Genomic DNA, 20,626 nt, shown 5'->3' with positions numbered 1-20,626 from the left:
CCCCGAATAAAGTCAGTTTTTCCTCTTGTGTTTGACACTGTCACCAAATGACCCTATTTCCATGGAGATGTAATGATAGCCTTTTGTAGATGATGAGCAAGTCTCTGTCTACTCCCCTCCTCCATGATTACTCCACATAGCACCCTAGTCCAACAACACCAATGGAAGTTTAAAAACTGAGGTCAGTAATGTCATAAATTTATGAATTCTGCACATGCCCATCTCCAGTTTCCTGGATTTATGTATTTTTTTTTTTTTTAATTTTTTTGAGACGGAGTCTGGCTCTGTCGCCCAGGCTGGAGCGCAGTGACACGATCTCGGTTCACTACAAGCTCCGCCTCCCGGGTTCACGCCATTCTCCTGCCTCAGCCTCCCGAGTAGGTGGGACTACAGGTGCCCGCCACCGCGCCCAGCTAGTTTTTTTTTGTATTTTTTAGTAGAGACAGGGTTTCACCGTGTTAGCCAGGATGGTCTCGATCTCCTGGCCTCGTGATCCGCCCGTCTCGGCCTCCCAAAGTCCTGGGATTACAGGCTTGAGCCACCGCGCCCGGCCGGATTTTTTTTTTTTTTAATTTCCAGTTTTAGTGCTTTTCCTGTGAGACTTACAAACAGAAATTCTGTTTCCTGGATTTTTTGTTGGTGGGAGGAATAATTTTTGAAGGCATATTGATGTACCTGGATGTTAACCTTCTAGCAAAAAGACTAGAGCAGAAAGAGACCTCAGTGAGTGTGTGAAGGTTAAAAAACAAAACAAACAAAAACAAAAGAAACCTCTTCTCACAGTTACAGAAAATAAAACCAAAGGGGAGAAGATACTTAATGTGGGAAGAAAGCGAGAACCTTTGGACTCACTCATTTCTCTCTCTCCCAAACAAGACATGTAATGGTTTTATATCTCAGTACACACACTGAGCCGTATCCCAGGAAACGTAAAACATCACAGGTGAGAGTAAGACCTGTTTTTCCTCTAGTTGGTCACAAAAAGTTGTTTTCATGACATTGTTTATTTGACTCCCATGATATGAGTTTGAGCTAGTTGGCTTTGTTTTTGTTTTGTTTTGTTTGTTTGTTTGCAATGGAGTGCAGTGCAATCTCGGCTCACTGCAATTTCTGCTTCCTGGGTTCAAGTGATTCCCCTGCCTCAGGCTCCCTAGTAGCTGGGACTACAGGCGCACACCACCACTGGGCCTAGCTAATTTTTTGTATTTTAGTAGAGATGGGGTTTCACCATGTTGGCCAGGATAGTCTCGATCTCCTGACCTCACGATCTGCCCACGTCAGCCTTCCAAAGTGCTGGGATTACAGGCGTGAGCCACCGCGCCTGGACAGCTTTGTTTTATTCTATTATTATCATCATTTACTGAGCACTTGCCATGGGCCAAATGCTGCGTTGCATCCTGGGCCAAGAATGATCAAGGGTACAGTCTCTTGACTTTAATAGATGACACTCTAACTTGGGATTGTAGTCTTTATGTGGGCACCTTCCCTGGACTGAAGACAAGGGTGAAGGAATGGCCTGACCAATACAAAGCCATCCCTGTCAGTAGAGGGATAACCAAAGCACATGCCTGGCAGGGGCGAGGCAGCAGTGATTATCAGCTGCAGATGCCACAGGCCATAGTTGGAGAGCTGGGAGGGACCCTACTCACACCCACCTTCCCCTGTCTTAGGCTAATCTGAACTGACTCACTAGGCAAAGATAGACCAAACTAACTGTTGGAAATGAGGTCATTTTTTCAAAAAAAAAAAAAAAAAAAAAGGTTTCCTATTTCTCTAGGTTTCTCTAGCATCAGAATTCCACATGAGAGTGGAGTGACTTAGAACAAGTAGACAAGCCTTGGATTCAAGCCTTCGCTCTGCCAGCACTAATCATGTAACTTTGGACTTTTCTGGGCCTTAAATACTAAAATCCAAGAAATTAACCCATTAGCCTGGATGCTCTTTGAAATTCCTTCTAGACATCAAATTCCTTGATTCCATGTAAGGTTGCCAGATTTAGCAAAGGAAAATACAGGATGTCCAGAAAAATTAGAATTTCAGGTAAACACCACTCATTTTTTAGTACAAGCGTGCCCCATGTCCTATATTTCATCTGGCAACCCTAATTTCACGACATATATGTCTCTCCAAGATGAAAGCAAGTACTCTAGCCAAGGGGAAATGTCTGTTCTTGGGGGAAAGGTCAAAGTTGTTAATTTTCTTTTCTTTTTTTTTTTTTGAGACGAAGTCTCACTCTGTCACCCAGGCTGGAGTGCAGTGGCACGATCTCAGCTCACTGCAACTTCCGCCTCCCTGGTTCAAATGATTCTCCTGCCTCAGCCTCCTGAGTAGCTGGGATTACAGGTGCGCGTCACCACGCCCGGCTAAGTTTTGTATTTTTAGTAGAGACGGGGTTTCATCATGTTGGTCAGGCTGATCTCGAACTCCTGACCTCGTGATACGCCTGCCTCGGCCTCCCAAAGTGCTGGGATTACAGGTGTTAGCCACCTCGCCCAACCAAGTTGTTAATTTTCTTAAGCAGATTTATATCAGGAAGTGTGGACTTTGTTGTGTGGCTTGACCACTCTACTCTGATTAAACAGAGTGGTTTTCATAGATAGGTAGGGATGGGAAAAATGCCCCACCTGTTCATTGTTATTTAACAGGGTTAATTTTTTTTAATATAGCATAAGCTCCAACTGGAAACAAAATGAAACTGCCAACGGATATTAAGGCCTAGGTAAAGGAAAGGAAGGCCAGAGAAGGCTGCGTCCATTATCACAGAGACACAAAAAGGCTTGTGAAAAGGCCCTCCATGTCTTCACTTGGTTTTCCTTCTATAATGATTTTATTCTGTTTGGTAGGAAACAGGATCAGAGGTATTCCCACTCCAATCCCAAGGAATGGGTTTATGTACAAAAAAGAGAAACTTGGTTCCCTCTAAAAGAGGGAAAAGAGTTACCAAAAGAACGAAAAACACAGGGGAAAAATGGGCAGGCTACTTCATCGAGCTTCTCTGCTTTTGGCTGGAATCCTAGCAACTCCGTGTTGCTGTTTCATACTAGTCAGAAATTTTGATTGGCTGTTTTGCTTCCTTTTTGTTAATTCAAATGGGAAAATGGGTGACGTAGTCTTTCAGAAAGTCAGTATTTTTGATGCATAAAATCTTTTGATTCTGAAGAATACAGGGAGGAGTAATAAGAATGGATTCTTGTGATGAAAACTGGGGGATTCTGTTATAGCAAACATTTATTGAGAGTCTGCCATGAACCTCACACTGTGCCACACATTCATAAACTTCCCAACTAACATTCACTCTGTAAGTAGGTGTCATCCTTTCTATAGGAAAGAAAATTACATCTGATAAGATGAATGGCTTGGCCAAAGTGGGGAATAATTAGCAAGTGGTCAATGTGAGACTCCAGCCCTTATCACCTGACTGTAAATTCAACACTTATTTTTTTCATGTCTTTTTTTTTTTTTTAAGGCAAAGAAGCCAACCTGCTAATGCAAAATCTGAACAAGTTGCAAACACCTGAAGAAAAGTTCGATTTTTTATTCAAGAAGTATGCTGAATTGGTAAGATCTTTGATTAGCGTCTTTTCTCAGAAAGATTCAGGCTCCAGTTGGAGCTGAGAAAAGGAGACTTAGTTTTTCAGGCACCTCATTAAATAAAGACCATGGCTGGTACCTTTGAACAAGCCTGAGCTAGAATTCATAAAAGAAGAATTTCTTAAGGAAAAAAAAAAGGAAAGAAAATTTGAGAAATAACAGCAAGAGGAAGAAAGAGGCTAGAATTGGAGTGTCCACCACCACCTCCAATATGTGTGTAATTTTGGGGCTAGAAGACTGAAGTATATGTGATTGAAACTTGTAGATATTTTAAAGTTCTTTTCAGTTTTGTAATAAAATAGAAATATACTCAATATAAAGATAAACAGGCCAGGTGCAGTGGCTCACACCTGTAATCCAACACTTTGGGAGGCCGAGGTGGGAGGATTGCCCCAGGCCAGGAGTTCAAGACCAACCTCGATAACATAGTGAGCCCCCATCTCTACAGTGTTTTAAATTAGCTGGGCATGGTGATGAGCACCTGTAGTCCTAGCTTCTCAGGAGGGTGTGGCAGGAGGATTACTTGAACTCAGGAGTTTGAGATTGCAATGAGCTATGATTGTGCCACTGCACTCCAGCCTGAGTGACAGCAAGACCCTGTCTCTAAATATAAATACATACATAAATAAATATAGACAGATAGATAGATAACATATTTTCAAACTTTCACTCAGTTCTCCTACCTAGGATTTTTGAGAGCTACAAAGGGAAGACAGCAAGGGGTTGAGTCATGCCATCCTTCAGTTCATGGCACATTCTAGTCTGGTCCATTTCTGTATTTATTATCTTTGATCCTCATTCTTCTCCCTCTTGCCTACAATAGCAAAGCATTTCATGTGAATTGTTTTGTACCCTGTTCTAAGTGCTCCTAGGCAGCCGCCTTCTCAATAAATTGGGGCCCCTAGGAGCAAAGGAAGCTACTCTCAACCATCAGAGAATCCTCAAAGTGGACTGTCTCCTCACTAGTAACTCTAAAATTGGCTGGTTGGAGAAAAGGGGAGGACTTAGTGAGCCCAGTGCCTCTAGTTTCAAGGAAAAACAAACACCTGCCAATCTGAGAATGAATTGTAAAGACCAACATCTGAGGTCTGTGTGCTAACCCTGCAGACTATGAGACCCACAGTTCAGATGTGGCATCCTCTCTAATAAAGCTCGGCAGTAACCTTCTCCTTTATTTCTGCTTCTACAAAAATTCTTTTGAAGGAATTCCCATCAGAATCTCTATCTGTTCCATTTGGTTATCCAAATCAGGGAGGGAAAATAAACCGTATCACCCAATCCCAGCGACATGGGTTCCTCTCCCTGAAATGTATTGTGACCAGAATCACTGGGCTGATTCTCACATGTTAGCACCTCACTAGCTCCTTTTGATTGTGTTGGTGTCACATTGAGAAAAAGGTAAAATAAATCCTACTGTAGACTGAAAGCTCATACTAATAGTAGTGAAGTTAGATGGACCAAACAATTGAACTTATTTTTATAGAACTTATTGAGAATAATCTTTCTTAAAATGTATATATATGCATTTTAGATATATTGACATAGTTTGGGGAACTTTTTAAAAGTCAGTTGCCTGAGTTTTTAATCTTGGACTTGGCATTTATATATTGCGCACCAACACTGTTGGATACCAGAACATTATAGGAGTGGAAGAGCTGTTCTAGCAACTTTCAACATGTACTATATGGGGCATATGTAGGTTATTTATACACAAAGAAGTCTATTTTGTGTCCTTGTTGTTTAGAAGAATTGCATGAAATCATGTAGTTGCAAATAAAAAGTAGTTTGGGGCAAAATATAAGTTCTTTCAGTTATTTCTTTTGAAGAAACAGTGACAGGAGAATGAAACTTAAGACTCCATATAGCAAAAAATTCCTCCAGACAGTAGGTTGAACTGCCCCCAATAGTAGATTTACCATTGCAGCTAAGGAAGCTTAAACTTCAGGACGTCTCACTTACATGGACCCCTTTGAGGCCTGGGGCCTAATTCTCTTTAATTTTTTTTTAAGAGGGCCTCCAAAACTGAATAAGCTTCAGGCCCACAAACTTTTCATCCCTGTAGATGGAGTACACTTCAGTGAGTGACTTGTTTTCTTTGTTTTTCACTCTGAATCTAGTCCTGTAATCTTTCTGTCCTTCTACCTGATGCATCCTGTTATGCTGAATTATTATGCAATAGATCCAGAAAAATTCTGAAACTCTAAGTGACTGGCTGATTACTTAACTCTGCCAACAATATTTTTAGATTTTTTTTAGACATACAAACTACATTATGAATATATATAGTGGTGAATACACAAAATAAAAATACCTCTAATCCCTCATGTAAAATACAAACTTTGTTTTATGCGTATTCTTTTCCTGTTCTGCTGTATATGCAGAGATGCTTTTAATTATAATTACAGGCATAAGGTACATATAAGTTGATGTCTGGTTTTGTACATGACAGGCATTTTTCCATATAATATATAGTCTTCATAAATATTTTTTATAAAGGTTGTATCATATTCCGTTAAGTGGCTGTATCTACTGATTCAATAATTTGAAGATATTTAAATTCCTCTCACTATTTTGCTTTACCAAATATTTCTGCAATGAACATCATCATGTATTAGCTTTGTTTTTCTTCTTTTTTATGATTTTAAGAAAAATTTCCAGAAATAGGATTACGAAATTAAACAAGATGAGTGCTTTCTGGTTTTTAAACTTTATGGCCATATTGCTTCCCAAAAGAGCAGTAGAAACTCACAAAGCAAGTATCAGTGTATCAATTTTCTTGCAACTTGTATTGCACTGGCTATGAAGAATTTCAATACCATAAGTTAGGTGTCAAAAATAATATTTTCTCTCCAAATCTGGCCCCCACTCTCACATTTCCATGTGATTCTCACCTATCCATCCTTGCTCTTTTTAGTATTTTCTGAGTCGTTTTTCCTTTGCCCCTTCAATTTACCAACGCATACCAAGGCCATTCATGTTTCATTTCCAGTGCCATGTTCTATACTTGAGGGGACTGGGCAGCATTCTAGACTAATACAGGAAGTGATGTATGGTGCTGCAGTCCCACGGCAGTACATTAGGGAAGCATCACTTTTCCAGACTTACCGATATTTTCTCCATGAGCCAGTGTTGTTCATCCTGGTCTCAGGGAACTCCCTGTACCTACTCATCCTCCTAGCAAAGCAGTCACCCCCAATAAACAAGAGATTGTTTTTCCAGAGACCATATTCAATTCAACCCTTACTTGCTATACTTTGGCATTTGTATCATCTCTTGTAATAAACTTTCAAACCCAAGAGGTCATCCTAGAAAATATGAATAGGAGAAAATTGACCCAAAAAACCTATTACATTTCCTTTTCAGAAAAGAAAAATTATGAGGAATTTCAATTTTTTACGTGGAGACTAAAGCCTATTTCCTTGCTCACTGATTTGGATATTAATATAGAAAACGACTGAAATATAAGTGTTCACATGGAATAAATCATCAAATTCAAAGCTGTGAATCAAACTGCCACTCTAGCTCACTCATCCTTGCAGAGTCTAAATCCTGTAATATTACCTGACATTGTATTCATTAATAAATAAAGATAAGCTCATTAATAAGTAAGGACACTTCATGACTAAATGGGGAAATGGCCTGGGAGAAATATTTTTTGCATTTAATTTCCTCATTTCTTATGTAGTTAAAACAACATCAGTAATAGGATTTTAATTTAGTACTTAGCAATAATTTTACTTTTTAACTTAGTATAAAAGAGAAATAAAACAAGAGAAATTACAGACAGACATTCTATATGCCTATTACAATTGTACAGAAGAACTATGCCTAAGTAAAATCACAAAGCCTGCATTTGACTGAAGCTGTGCAGTAAGAACCTAGAGGGCAGGGAATGTGTATTTTCATTGTCTTTGATGCCAAAAATCACTTGAATATTGGCTGAATTACTTTGTTAATAATTTAAACTTTTTAAAATATAAAGGAAAGTTCTGGTGTATTATCTTGATTAATATTAGAAACAAAATAGACTGAGCACAGTGGCCCGTGCCTGTAATCCCAGCACTTTGGGAGGCCAAGGCAGGCAGACTGCCTGAACTCAGGAGCTCAAGACCAGCCTGGACAATATGGCGAGAACCTGTCTCTACAAAAAAAACTAGCTAGGCATGGTGGCACACATCTGTTGTACCAGCTACTCAGGAGGCTGAGGCAGGAGGATGACTGAAGCCAGGTGTTCGAGGCTTCAGTGAACTATCGGTGATTGCGCCACTCCACTCCAGCCTGGGTGACTAAGCAAGACTCTGTCTCTAAAAAAATTAAAATTAAAAATAAAAATAAAACATTAAATGGATAATGAGCAAGCACAAATCATTTCTCTTTCAACTTATGAAACACCTATAGGGCGTCTTCCTCCTGACACTCAGATAAAGCCACACAGTGCAGAGTTCCCTAAACAAGGACAGTTTTGTCCACCAGGCAACAATAGGTATGTCTGTCGGGAGATATTTTGGGGTGTTGCAATTGGGCAGTGCTACTGGCATATAGCAGGTAGGGGCCAGGGATGGTGTTGAACAACTTACAAGGCATAGGATAGCCCCAACAACAAAAAATTATCTGGCCCAATATGTTACTTGTGTTGGGGTTCAGAAGCCCTGATATAGGTTTCGTCTTCAGAAAGTAAAGTCTAAACCAGAATGGCAAGAATAATAACAATATATAAATTTCGTTTTTTTTTTTTTTTTTGAGATGGAGTATTGCTCTTGTCACCCAGGCTGGAGTGCAGTGGCACGATCTCAACTCACTGCAACCTCCGCCTCCCAGGCTCAAGCGATTCTCCTGCCTCAGCCTCCCGACTAGCTGGGATTACAGGCGCCCGCCCCTAGGCCCGGCTAATCTTTGTATTTTTAGCAGAGACGAGGTTTAACCGTGTTGGCCAGGCTGGTTTCGACCTCCTGACTTCAGGTGATCCTCCCACCTCAGCCTCCCAAAGTGCTGGGATTACAGGCATGAGCCACCATGCCCAATCTACAATATATAAATTTCAAGAAAGGACAATAGTCATTTAAAATCAAAATATATGTGCAAGAAATTTCATGCCTATCTTATAACTATGGTGCAAAATGAAAGGATCACATCTATGAGCAAGCTTAGCATGAGAAATAACAGATTATTTATTTTCCAAGGAGCATATCTATTTCAATCAATATTTTTAGTAATATGGGTCTTGTTTTTACAATGCTAATTTCCACTAGTAGCTAGAAATTGCACGTAAGTTTGAAGATAGAATATCATATATACATAGCCTTAGTTTTATCTGGCAAGGGTTTAAAATGCTTATTTTAGGGTGGCAGGAGGGAGAGAGGAAAGAAATAAAATGTGAACTGAAGAAAGTGTGACAGGTGTTCATCTCGCTCAGAAAGAATAACTGCTTTTTATTTGTTATTTATTATTATTATTTTTTGAGATGGAGTCTTGCTCTGTCACCCAGGCTGGAGTGCAGTGGCGCAATCTCGACTTACTACAACCTCCATCTCCCTGGTTCAAGCAATTCTCCTGCCTCAGCCTCCCAAGTGGCTGGGATTACAGGTGTGTGCCGCCACGCCTGGCTAATTTTTGTATTTTTAGTAGAGATGGGGTTTCACCATGTTGGCCAGGATGATCTTGATCTCCTGACCTCATGATCTGCCTGCCTCGCATCCCAAAGTGCTGGGATTACAGGCATGAGCCACCACGCCTGGCCCCAATGGCTTTTTTAAAATGGGAAAACTGAGGCACGTGTCAGAGCTCATGTGGCATCTGTATCCATTTGCATTAGGCTCTGTGAGGCACCAGAACACCTGAGGTCCAGAAGAACCAGGGCTTTTCCTTTCTGTTCATCAACAAAGTCGTTATTAGGACTAGTACTTACCTGACTTCATCACCATCTGGGCACTACAGGAGCTAAGGCCAGTGGAGGAAATGGCTCTGGACAAACGGCTGCTGCTTGAATGTGGCCCCAGCGATGGTCAGTCTGAGATCGACACTCCTAGAGTCCACTGATCTCTCTCTGGAGGCTTCTGAGGTTTATCCCTATGCTCCCCACACCAGGTCTAGAACTCCATAATAATGTTGCCAGATGTAACAAATAAACATACATTACACTCAGTTAAGTTTACATTTCAGATAAACAAATAACTTTTTGGCAAAAATATGTCTCATGCAATATTTGGAATATATTAAAACCTATGCTAAAAATTATTTCTTGTTTATTTGAAATTTAAATTTAACGGGGCTTCCTGCATTTTACTGACAATCTTATCCTAGAACTTCAGCATCCAAGATGGAAAGGACAGTAGTAAGTTGATTTCATGTTCCACGGCATTCGTGGCTGCTGGAGGAACACGAGAAGAGTTCACCTGGACTCAGCAGAAACCAGCAGAATGATCTATTTGTTATAAGCACAGGGCGGGTGTGGGTGGGGAGCAGCAAGGCATGTTACAGATATTTGCTATTCATGCTGTTGAATCATGCAGTAGCTATTTCTGATGGTTTGGTGAAAACCCGTCAATACTTAGGTAGTGGAAGGATACTTTCTCTTCTCCTTTCCCACACACAAACAATCCACACTCAGAGCCCAAAATTATAAAGAAGAGGACTTCATCTTCTGTTTACCAGAAGGCTGCATTTCTCTTTCCTATTTTTAAAAATAGTGCTAGAAGCTTGTTTCAAGGAAGAACTACGCGAACTAAATGCAACCCAGGCAGACAGACTGTTGATCACTGCCTCAATGCAAGGCGTCGTCATGAACTCTGGCAGTTTACAGATTCCAAGGCATGCCTTTCGATTTTGTCTGGCTATTCAATATTGGTTAGATAGACTCAGGAAAAATATTTCTAGACCATCCAAAAATAGATCAAAGTAAAAAGAGACTAATAATAATGAAAAACCTATCAATGCTGTGCTCTGAAAGCTATACCTTCAAGTACTACAAAGGTGACACTTATGAATTTCATTTACTTCCAGAGGAAGAGATAATAGCAAAGAATGTTTCCAAACAACCATAGAGTAATCTTTAGGTTTGCTTTTTTTCTGTCGACTCCAAGGAGATCCCTGCCATTTTCTTTCATGTTTGTATCTCCATGTGTACAGCTGGATGAACATCGTACTGAGCAAAAGAAGTTAAAGCTCCTCCAAAAGAAACAGGTACAAATTCAAAAAGAAAAGGACCAGTTACAAGGTGAACACAGCAGAGCTATCCTCGCTCGAAGCAAATTGGAGAGTCTGTGCCGGGAGCTGCAGAGACACAACAAGACTCTCAAGGTATGTCCCAATGGCTCAGAATAACATACTTTCTTGAATGGGCACAGAGACAGGCCTCTGCTACTCGTGGAAAGAGTGTGAATTTTAGAATCAGAGAGGCTCAGGTTCAAATACTGCCTCTGCCCCTTTCTTGCTGGTATCCTTAAATAATTTTACCTCCTTGAGCTACTTTCTTCATCCATAAAATGGAGATTAGACCAGCTTCACTGTGTGGCTGGGAAAAGATTAGATGAAGTTGAATATGTAAGGTACCCACATAGTACCTGACACAGTGCATGTCCTTAATAAAATACATACCATTCCCCTTACTTTTTTATTATGTTGAGTTTGTTTCTAAGGTAGGCCTTAGTTCTTTTTAAAAAATACATTTGTAAAGATTCAGCATTTTTGGTATTATAATGAATTCTGCATGACATGAGATAAATGGACACACACCGAATTGACACAATGAAATGAGATTGAGAACCAAAATGTCGATAGTCATCTGAAAAAAAGGAAGCTATTGGAAAAAGCACTGAAGCTCTTCAGGCTTAATTATTCAATCTAAAAATAATAGACTGATCACTTCATTGGGTCTGCGCGGGTTTCTTTAATTACAGCGTAAGCCCTAGCAGTGTGGTCAATTTGATTACACAGAGACACTAGCGCCATTCAATATAGCAAGATGCAGAGCTCTCCAAGATGACACTGTGTGCTTCCCCAATCCCCTTTCCAGCTGAAGATCCTAAAGCTTTTGACAAACAATAATTAATTAGACACCAAGTTTCCCGTGAGGTAGTTATTATTATAAGCATTTAAAAAGAGATACTTCAAGAAACAGAGTACATGAAAATCATTGCTGAATTTGTACAATTGAGTTAGGGGAAAAAAATAGAAGATAATCATGGTTCCTCATTTTCCAAATTGCTTTTTGATATCTGGGAAATGGAGAACCAGCGTGATGAAGTCGAAGTCTCAAATTGCAAGTTTTAGGAGATGGGCTACTGGCGTCTTGTCAACAGTGGTACTGAAGACAGACACCCAGGCTGAATGGGGGCCTGAGGATGGAAGCATTGTCCTCAACTCAAGATTTGGATTCAAAGGATGCATAAATCTCTTGTGTGTCTACGTAAATCCACTGTCTCTCAGTAATGTTACACAGTAAGGACATAAAAATTAAATCAGATAGGGCGGGATCATTTATCAACAAAGAAATATAAAGAGTAGAATGATACAGCATGGTCTTCTTGGGTAGTATTGAAAGACAGAATGATCAGCTGGTCACAGCGGGTCACATCCATAATCCTAGCATTTTGGAAGGCCAAGGTGGGAGGATCACTTGAGCTTGGGAATTTGAGACCAGCCTGGGCAACATTTATGATAGTGAGACATTGTCTCTACCAAAAATCAAGAAAATCAGCTGAATGTGGCACATTCCTGCAGTGCCAGCTACCTGGGAGGCTGAAGCAGGAGGATCATTTGAGCCCAGAAGTTAGAGCCTGCAGTATGCTATGATTGTGCCACTACACTCCAAACTGCATGACAGAGCGATGTCTCAGAAAAAAAAAAAAAAAGAGAGAGAGAGATCTTATTAATACCATCCAGCTGGTTAGAGACCCTTCTCCACCAAAAAAAAAAACAAAGACAGAATGATCAAAGTAGCAGGAGACCCTGTAAGTGTGCCCATATACCCTCAGTCATGGCTTCTCATTATGAACAACGACATTAAGTATCATTATTATGCCAGAAGTTATCTAAGTGCTTTACATACATTATTTCATCTTCACGATAACCCAGTGAAGGTTAATATCTCCACTTTATTGAAGAAGAAACTGACACTCAGCAATCCCGATCAGTTGTCCAAGGTTAAGTATATTTTAAATGTCAAAATCAGAATTCAAATTCAAAATATTTTCAAATTTTCTAATTTTTTCTTTGACCCAGGGATTATTTAGAAGTGTTATTTAATTTTTATAGCCTATCATACATGCTGTATCTTGATAGCATATGTACTTTGAAAGAATGTTTTTCAGATGGTGGGTGTAGTGTTCCATAAGTAACAATTAGCTTTAAATCATTTTTGGTTTTTTTGAATTTTTTTATCTATCAGTTGCTAAGAAATGAGAGTTTAAAACCTCATATAATTGTGGAATTGTCTGCTTATTTTAATTAGGCCAATTTCTGCTTTATGTACTTTGAAGCATTAATATTAGGTGTATATACATTTATGATTATTATGTCCTATTGGTGATTTTACCGTTATGAAATGTCCATTACTAATTTTTTTTTTTTTTTTTTTTTTTTTTGGTGAGACGGAGTCTTGCTCTGTCGCCCAGGCTGGAATGCAGTGGCACAATCTCGGCTCACTGCAAGCTCCAACTCCCTGGTTCAAGCAATTCTCTGCATTAGCCTCTCAAGTAGCTGGAATTACAGGCACCTGCCACCATGCCCAGCTAATTTTTGTATTTTTAGTAGAGATGGGGTTTCACCATCTTGGCCAGGCTGGCCTTGAACTCCTGACCTCATGATCCACTGACCTCGGCCTCCCAAAGTGTTGGGATTACAGGTGTGAGCCACCACGCCAGGCCAGTAATAATCTTTGTCTTGGTGTCTACATTATCTGATATCAATTTAGCCACTCTAGTTTTCTTACTCTTATTGTTTGCCTGGTGTATCTCTTTTCATCCATTCACTTTCAGCCTGGGTCTTTATATTTAAAGTGCATCCTTTCAAGATAGCATATAGCTGGATCTTACTTCTTTTCATTCCTACAGTATCTGCCTTTTAATTGCAGGACTAGTCCATTAACCTATAATGTACGTATTGATGTGGTTTGATATGTGTGTGCCATTTTATTATTTGTTTATTATTTGTCACCTCTACTTTGTTTCTCTTGTTCTTTTCCTGCCTTCCTTTGGATTATTTGAATATTTTAAAATTACATTTTAATTTATCTCTTGTATTTTAAAATTATAACACTATGCATTATCTTTAGTAGTTACTCTGTGATTACAATATACATTCTTAATTGTTCATAGTCGTCCTGGAGTTAATGTTGTATTACTTCACATAACACATAGAAACACTGCAACTAAATAGATTAATTTACTCCCTCAGCCTTTAAGCTATCATCATTATATGTATTATATTTACATACTTTTGTAAAGCCGATGAGACATTGTTATAATTTTTACTTTAAACGATAATATGTATTTCTTCTTAAAGACAAAACTATCCCTTTTATCTACCCAGATGTTTATCATTCCTGATACTTTTTATTCATTCTGTAGCTTCACATTTCTGTCTGATGTCATGTCCCTCAGCCTGAAGTACTTCTTTTAGTATTTCTTACAGTACAAATCTGGTAATCAATTCTCTTAGTTGTCTTTTATCTTTAAAACATCTTTATTTTTTTAAATTGAAGGCTAAATTCATTGGATATAGAATTCTGCATTGAGAGAACCTATTCGTGGGTTTTTTTTCCTTTTAGCCTTATATAAATGTTCCACTATACTGGCTTTTGAAATTTTTCATGAAAATCAACAATCATTTAAATTATTGTTCCTCCACATGTGTTATGTCCTTTTTCTCTGCCCTTTTCAAGGCCTTTGTATTGATCTTTGACTTTCAGAACTTTTACTGCTTTATGGCCAGGAGTGGTTTTTTTCGTATGTATCCCTACTTGGTATTTGCTAAGCTTTTTTGTATCTGTAATTATATGTCTTTTACCAAATTTTAATTTTTTTCAGCCATTATTTCTCCGAATAGTTTTTCTGCTCCATTTTCTCTCCATCTTCTTTCCTTCTAAGATTCTAACTCTATGTGTATTAGACCTTTTGATATTGTCCTACAGGCCTTCGAGTCAATCTTCACATTCTTCACCAATACTTTTTCTCTTTTATTTTTAGATTACCTTATTTTGATTGGGCTATCTTCACATTCAGTGATTCTTTTCTTTCTTATTTTTGTTCTGCTCTAAATCCATCCAGTGATGTTTACATTTCAGATTTTGCAATTTTTAATTTCAGAATTTCCATTTGGTTCTTTTTTTATACATAATCTCTCACCTGAGATTTTCTACCTTTTCATTCATTGAGATAATATTTTCCTTTACATCACTGACCATAGTTATAATACCTGTTTTTAAATACTTGTCTGCTAATTCCACATTTGCAGCATTGTAGAACAGGCCTCCTCTACTTGTCTTTTCTTTTGAGAATAGATCACATTTTCTTGATTCTTCATATGTCAAGCCATTGTCTATTGGATCCTGGATGTTGTGATTATTATGTTGTGGAGAATCTGGATTCTACTATACGCTGAATACTTTTTATTTTTTTAAGCAGACAATTAATTTGGTTAGATTCAAACCATAAACTTTGTCTCTTGAGCAGCAGCTGAAATCTCAGTTCAGTTCTTTTTTACTTAGCTAGACGGCTTTGTACACATGTGGCTCAAGGCCAGTCAGATTTGTGTAAAGTTTATTCACAGGATCTGGGCTCTATTTCTCTGACTCTCTCTTTTTTGGGGTGATCTCCCCCTCACTGTTGAGGGACTCTAGTTGTCCAGAACTCTGTATTCTTATTCTTCCAATATGGAAGATGGTATGTTTTATATGAGAATTTTGCCCACCTCATACTCCTGCCAACTGCAGATTTCTCTCAAGCTAAAAGCTGTAAAAAAATAGGAAACTCATGTACAAGTGCCAACTTCCCTCCAGAGTCTGTCTGATTTTGTTTACTCTCTGGTGTCATCATTGTTTCTTGCATTTCATCCAGAGTTTATAGTTGTTATTTGCAGAAGGGTCAACTTGATATGAGCTTCCTTGGCCATACTAGTGAAACAGCTTAAGTATACCTAAATCTAAAATCCATGTGCTGGGAGCTTCAGAAGATATAGAAAGACAATGTATAACTAGGTATTTCTACCATCACAAATTTTAGCTTTTACTTTTCATTATTAAAACCGCTCCTTCAATGAGTCAAACACACACACACACAGAACCTCACAATTTAGGATAACTTAAGAAAGGATTGATGAAAGTCTGAGACATGGGTTTGTTTCAACAAAATGATACATATATTTGAAGTGATAAATCTGAGCCTCAAACTATACTGAAAAAGAACTGCCTAGTAAGAGAGGGGTGAGTGTCTCAGGGAGCATAATTTTCCTAAAGAAATGAGAAGCATTTGCTATCAGAATATCACAGAATTTTAATGTGGATAGGACTGTAGAAATGATCTAGTCCAAGCTACTCATATGTCTGTACATATATTAATAATTCATTGATTCATTAAATAAACATTTACTGAATACCTATGGATTATGTGCCAGGCACAGCACCAGTTGTAAAATGCACAATGATGCTTGCAAGGTTTTTTCCTTTGTGATCTCAGACTTCATCCCTCAATTTTATTGACATTATTTTGACTTTGAATAATGTATTTGATAAAGAAAAGATAATTTTATCTCAGATGCTGTCCAAATGATTGAAAATCCTTTAACAATGGACTCAAATGTTTTAAGATTTTGGTAGATTTCTTTTTGTCTCATTGAAAAACAACATAGGTTGGGTGCAGTGGCTCAACGCCCGTAATCCCAGCACTTTGGGAAGCCAAGGTGGGCAGATCATCTGAGGTCAGGAGTTTGAGACCAGCCTGACCAACATGGTGAAACCCCATCTCTACTAAAAATAAAAAAACTAGCTGGGCTTGGTGATGCATACCTGTAATCCCAGCTACTCAGGAGACTGAGGCAGGAGAATCACTTGAACTCGGGTGGTGGAGGTTGCAGTGAGCCAAGATCGTGCCACTGTACTCCAGCCTGGGTGACAGAGTGAGACTTCACCTCAAAAAAAAAAAGAAAAAGAAAAAGAAAATATTTACACACACACACACACATACACACACACACACACATATATATATGTGTGTGTGTGTGTGTATATATATATGCAAGATGACATCTTTTGGACCAGGATTGACATCTTTTGGGCCAGGATTGGGGGTTATGATTCTTTGTTTGACATTTATTTAGTGCCATCCTAACATCTGTACCTTCTTTCTATAACCAGTTCCCAATAAAAAAAAACAAAACAAAACAAAAAAAAAACTTCAGACTCGCATGGGGTGGTTCATTTATTCATTCATGGAATATTTATAAATACAAATGGCATTCAAATCATGGTGTGTAGTTCTGATTCCAAACTTGCTGACTTTTAAGCTAATCAGGACCAATGTGGAAACAATCACAATCATACATATATTTAATTGCTGTTAACTGGTAGCTATAATTATTTTTAGCGAAACACATATAGTAAGTGTTAGTATACAAAGTTTAGGGAAATAATATCTCAGATAGTTTATTTCTTCAGTTTAGGAAGTACAGATATCTTCAATACCCCTAAGAAGTTGTTGCTTAATAAAGGTTTGTAACATGAATAAATTATGATTTTGATATCAGGAGTCACATTAGAGTTAGGAATTGTGTTATTATTGTAGAGGAAAGAAGAAACCTAATGATAAAATATTTTCAGAGCATATATTTTCAGCATCAGTTTTTATTTTGATCACATTATTTTGTTATGATAAAGATCTGTACAATTACTTCTGTTAAAAATTATTATTTCTTTTAAAAAATCCTGTTACATAATTTGAACTTGGTAGGCAATCAAATGCAGTATAATTTTACTTGCCAACAACGAAGCAAGCTTTCACATTAACAATCAGAACTGAAAAGAATCCTAAAATGTCTGTATCATTTGTCAGCCACGTAAATGTCTCTATCTTTGGTAGGATGTAGCAAGATTAAACCCTTTTATTCGAAAAGAATAACAATCACAAAGCACTTCTCAATATAGATATGGAGGAAATTGGAGCTCATTGTCAGTGGCTAGCAATGAATGGAGAGTTTTGATTTAGGAGAAAAGAGAACAGAAATGATATAAAAGTTAATTTGCAATTCTTCAATGTTAACAAAGCGGAAGAAGGAAAATTAGATGTTTCACTTTAGAGTTAAAGAAGATTTGAAACTTAATATTGCTTTCAGATTCAAAATTTACATTGAACATTTTAATTACCCTATGTGACACATTTAATGATTGTTCTTTCAAAAACAAAATAATATCCAGCATATTTGGAAAGATTCCCTTTTATATTCTTGAATGGCTGTAATTGAGCTATGCTATCTTAGTTTCCTTTTTTAAAGCTCTTTGATGAAAGTTTTTTCTCACAAAGAGAAAATTTTTATTGTGATCACTTATATTTACAAAACTTGGTAATACAATTATGTGGTTAATATGCCATGGTTTTTATAGGGAAATGTAAGATCTATTGTTCTGCCTTTACCAAACCAGAGAAACACATGATCTGTCTCATCAATCAGTCAACTCAAGGGGCCTTTTTTTCAGGCTACAGCCAAGAGATCAAAACTGTGTGACTGTGTGTTTGTTAGAAATCGCTGCAGTTCATTCACTCAGCAAGAGACCCGTCATCTTTAAAACAAGTCTATTCATCACTGACTACAAATTCAAGGCCTTCATAGCACCTGTTCTGAGTAACTGTGTACTCACAGCTGAAACCTTTACTCATCCATTTATTTTGGGGCTGAGCAGCTTTAGCTCTAGAGAACTGAAAAAAAAAACATCCCACCTACTCTGCACACTCATCTCCTTTGGGTGACCTAATCCTGAGTTCTATAAACCCGGGGTGCATTTAAACAAAATGTTTTGCTTTTTATTCACAGGAAGAGGCGCTTCAGCGGGCACGTGAGGAAGAAGAGAAAAGGAAGGAAATCACAAGCCATTTCCAGAGTACCCTCACGGACATCCAGGGCCAGATTGAGCAGCAGAGTGAGCGAAATATGAAGCTCTGTCAGGAGAACACAGAGCTTGCAGAAAAGCTGAAAAGCATCATTGATCAGTATGAGCTCAGAGAGGAGGTGAGAACCACATCAAACAACTTAGAACAGTACATAGATCCGGATCTGGGTGGTCAAGGTGGGAACTTGGTTAATAAGACAGTTACAGCCAGCCCTCTCAACAGATTCATATTTAGGATTGGATTTCCTTGACTAGCCAAAATGAAGACAGATGGTCTTACAAAATACCTGACTGAAAGTCATATGGGATTTCTTCAAAACTGGCATCATTGCAAAGTAAAGGCAATAAATAGAAAGTGATAGGCTGTGGGCACAGTTTTCCTTGAAAATAATATTTCTCAGCCTTTTAAAAATCCTCTCTGTATAGCCAGAAATAACTCACGCACTCCTTAAGAATTGCCATGTCATCTAAATTAAGAGTCTGTATTCTGGCCGGGCATGGTGGCTCATGACTAGTAATCCCAACACTTTGGGAGCCCGAGGCAGGCGGATCAAGAGGTCAGGAGTTGACCAGCCTGGCCAACATAGTGAAACCCTGTCTCTACTGAAAATACAAAAAAATTAGCTGGGCATGGTGGTGGGTGCCTGTAATCCCAGCTACTCAAGAGGCTGAGGCAGGAGAATCGCTTGAACCTGGGAGGTGGAGGTTGCAGTGAGCTGAGATCACGCCACTGCACTTCAGCCCAGGAGACAGTGTGAGATTCCATCTCAAAAAAAAAAAAAAAAGAGTCTGTACCCTACTAGGCCAATAATAGTATTAATAATGTAATCATTGTGATAATAATGATGTCATTTATTCAGTGCTTAGTTTGTATCAGGCAATGTGCTAAGTGCTGAACTTTACATACCATATGGCATTTAATTGTCTCAACAATCTTATGCGCTAGTTAATAATATATTATAGATGGGAAGCAGAAGCTAAGAGATTAAACCACTTACCCACAGTCACAAGAGCCAAAAGCCTTTTACTTTGAATAGGTTATATTAGAGGGATGATCAACGTCTTTTGTTATCACCAAATTATATTTTAATATTTAATATGTTTTTAAGATTCCAGATACCCTCTCAGGATTTTGATACATCATATTCTGTTCCCTATCCCACCCAAATTTTAAATCTCTGCTTTAAAATGTAACATAACGTAGTCAAAGCGGCTCTGTTGGCAACATGCTAAGATTTTATCAAGCACAAAACTGAGCCAACAGCATATGGTCGCAGTGGTTAGGTAAATCAAGAAACTCCTCACAGTAAGCCAAAATGCCATGCTACCATTTTATCTTGTCACGAGGATCAATCCTGCTCCAGAGTGGAGGTTCAGACTAAAGAAGAAAGGAAGGAGTGAAAGCAAAATATCCATACTCTTCAGAGACATCTCAGATGGGAATGGGCTGCTGTACTAGTTGTATATTCCTGGGACTGGTCCTAAGTAAAGCCCAAGGGTAGAATTCCATGTCCTGTTTCTGATGGGACCTCCTAGTGACCAGGAAGTTATCCATACTGAGGTAGAGTTGGAAGTTTCTCTTCACCAAACTAGTCCAGAGGTCAAAAGGTGTGGCGAGCTCTGCACATTTGCAAATCAATTTCTCTATGACCCTTGGCCTTGTCATCCCCACCAGAGCAAAAGAGTAGAATTCAGGGGGGCTCAGGCCTCACTCCCAGACCTCAGACCACATGCTGGCACCCCAAGACTTTCTCACAACGCCAGAGGCAAGAATGCAGAGAATTCATCATGATAGATTGCACTAATGTTGTGATTAAAAGTGGTTTTATATTCACAGAAAGAGCCAAAATACCAAATAGTACAACTGCAGCCCCTGTATATTGTATACTGATAGATGATTGTCTGCGCTGTCTAACATAATAAATAGCATCATATCTAATA

At 38.5% G+C, this 20,626-nt stretch overlaps 1 protein-coding gene across 1 annotated transcript in view; it reads left to right on the top strand.

Moving 5' to 3' along the window:
* The window catches only part of TXLNB (taxilin beta), a 49,209-nt gene that overhangs the window by 10,494 nt on the left and 18,089 nt on the right, over positions 1 to 20,626 (top strand). Inside the window, exons 3-5 of the mRNA XM_008006846.3 lie at positions 3,467 to 3,558; positions 10,717 to 10,887; positions 18,610 to 18,804. Of these exons, the coding sequence (XP_008005037.2) occupies positions 3,467 to 3,558; positions 10,717 to 10,887; positions 18,610 to 18,804 (458 nt within the window). The remainder of the gene's footprint in view (positions 1 to 3,466; positions 3,559 to 10,716; positions 10,888 to 18,609; positions 18,805 to 20,626) is intronic.

This window comes from Chlorocebus sabaeus, chromosome 13, assembly GCF_047675955.1.
Source record: "Chlorocebus sabaeus isolate Y175 chromosome 13, mChlSab1.0.hap1, whole genome shotgun sequence".
NCBI lineage: Eukaryota > Metazoa > Chordata > Mammalia > Primates > Cercopithecidae > Chlorocebus > Chlorocebus sabaeus.
The sequence above is the reverse complement of the archived record's forward strand: the minus strand, read 5'-3'. Positions and strand labels throughout refer to the sequence as shown.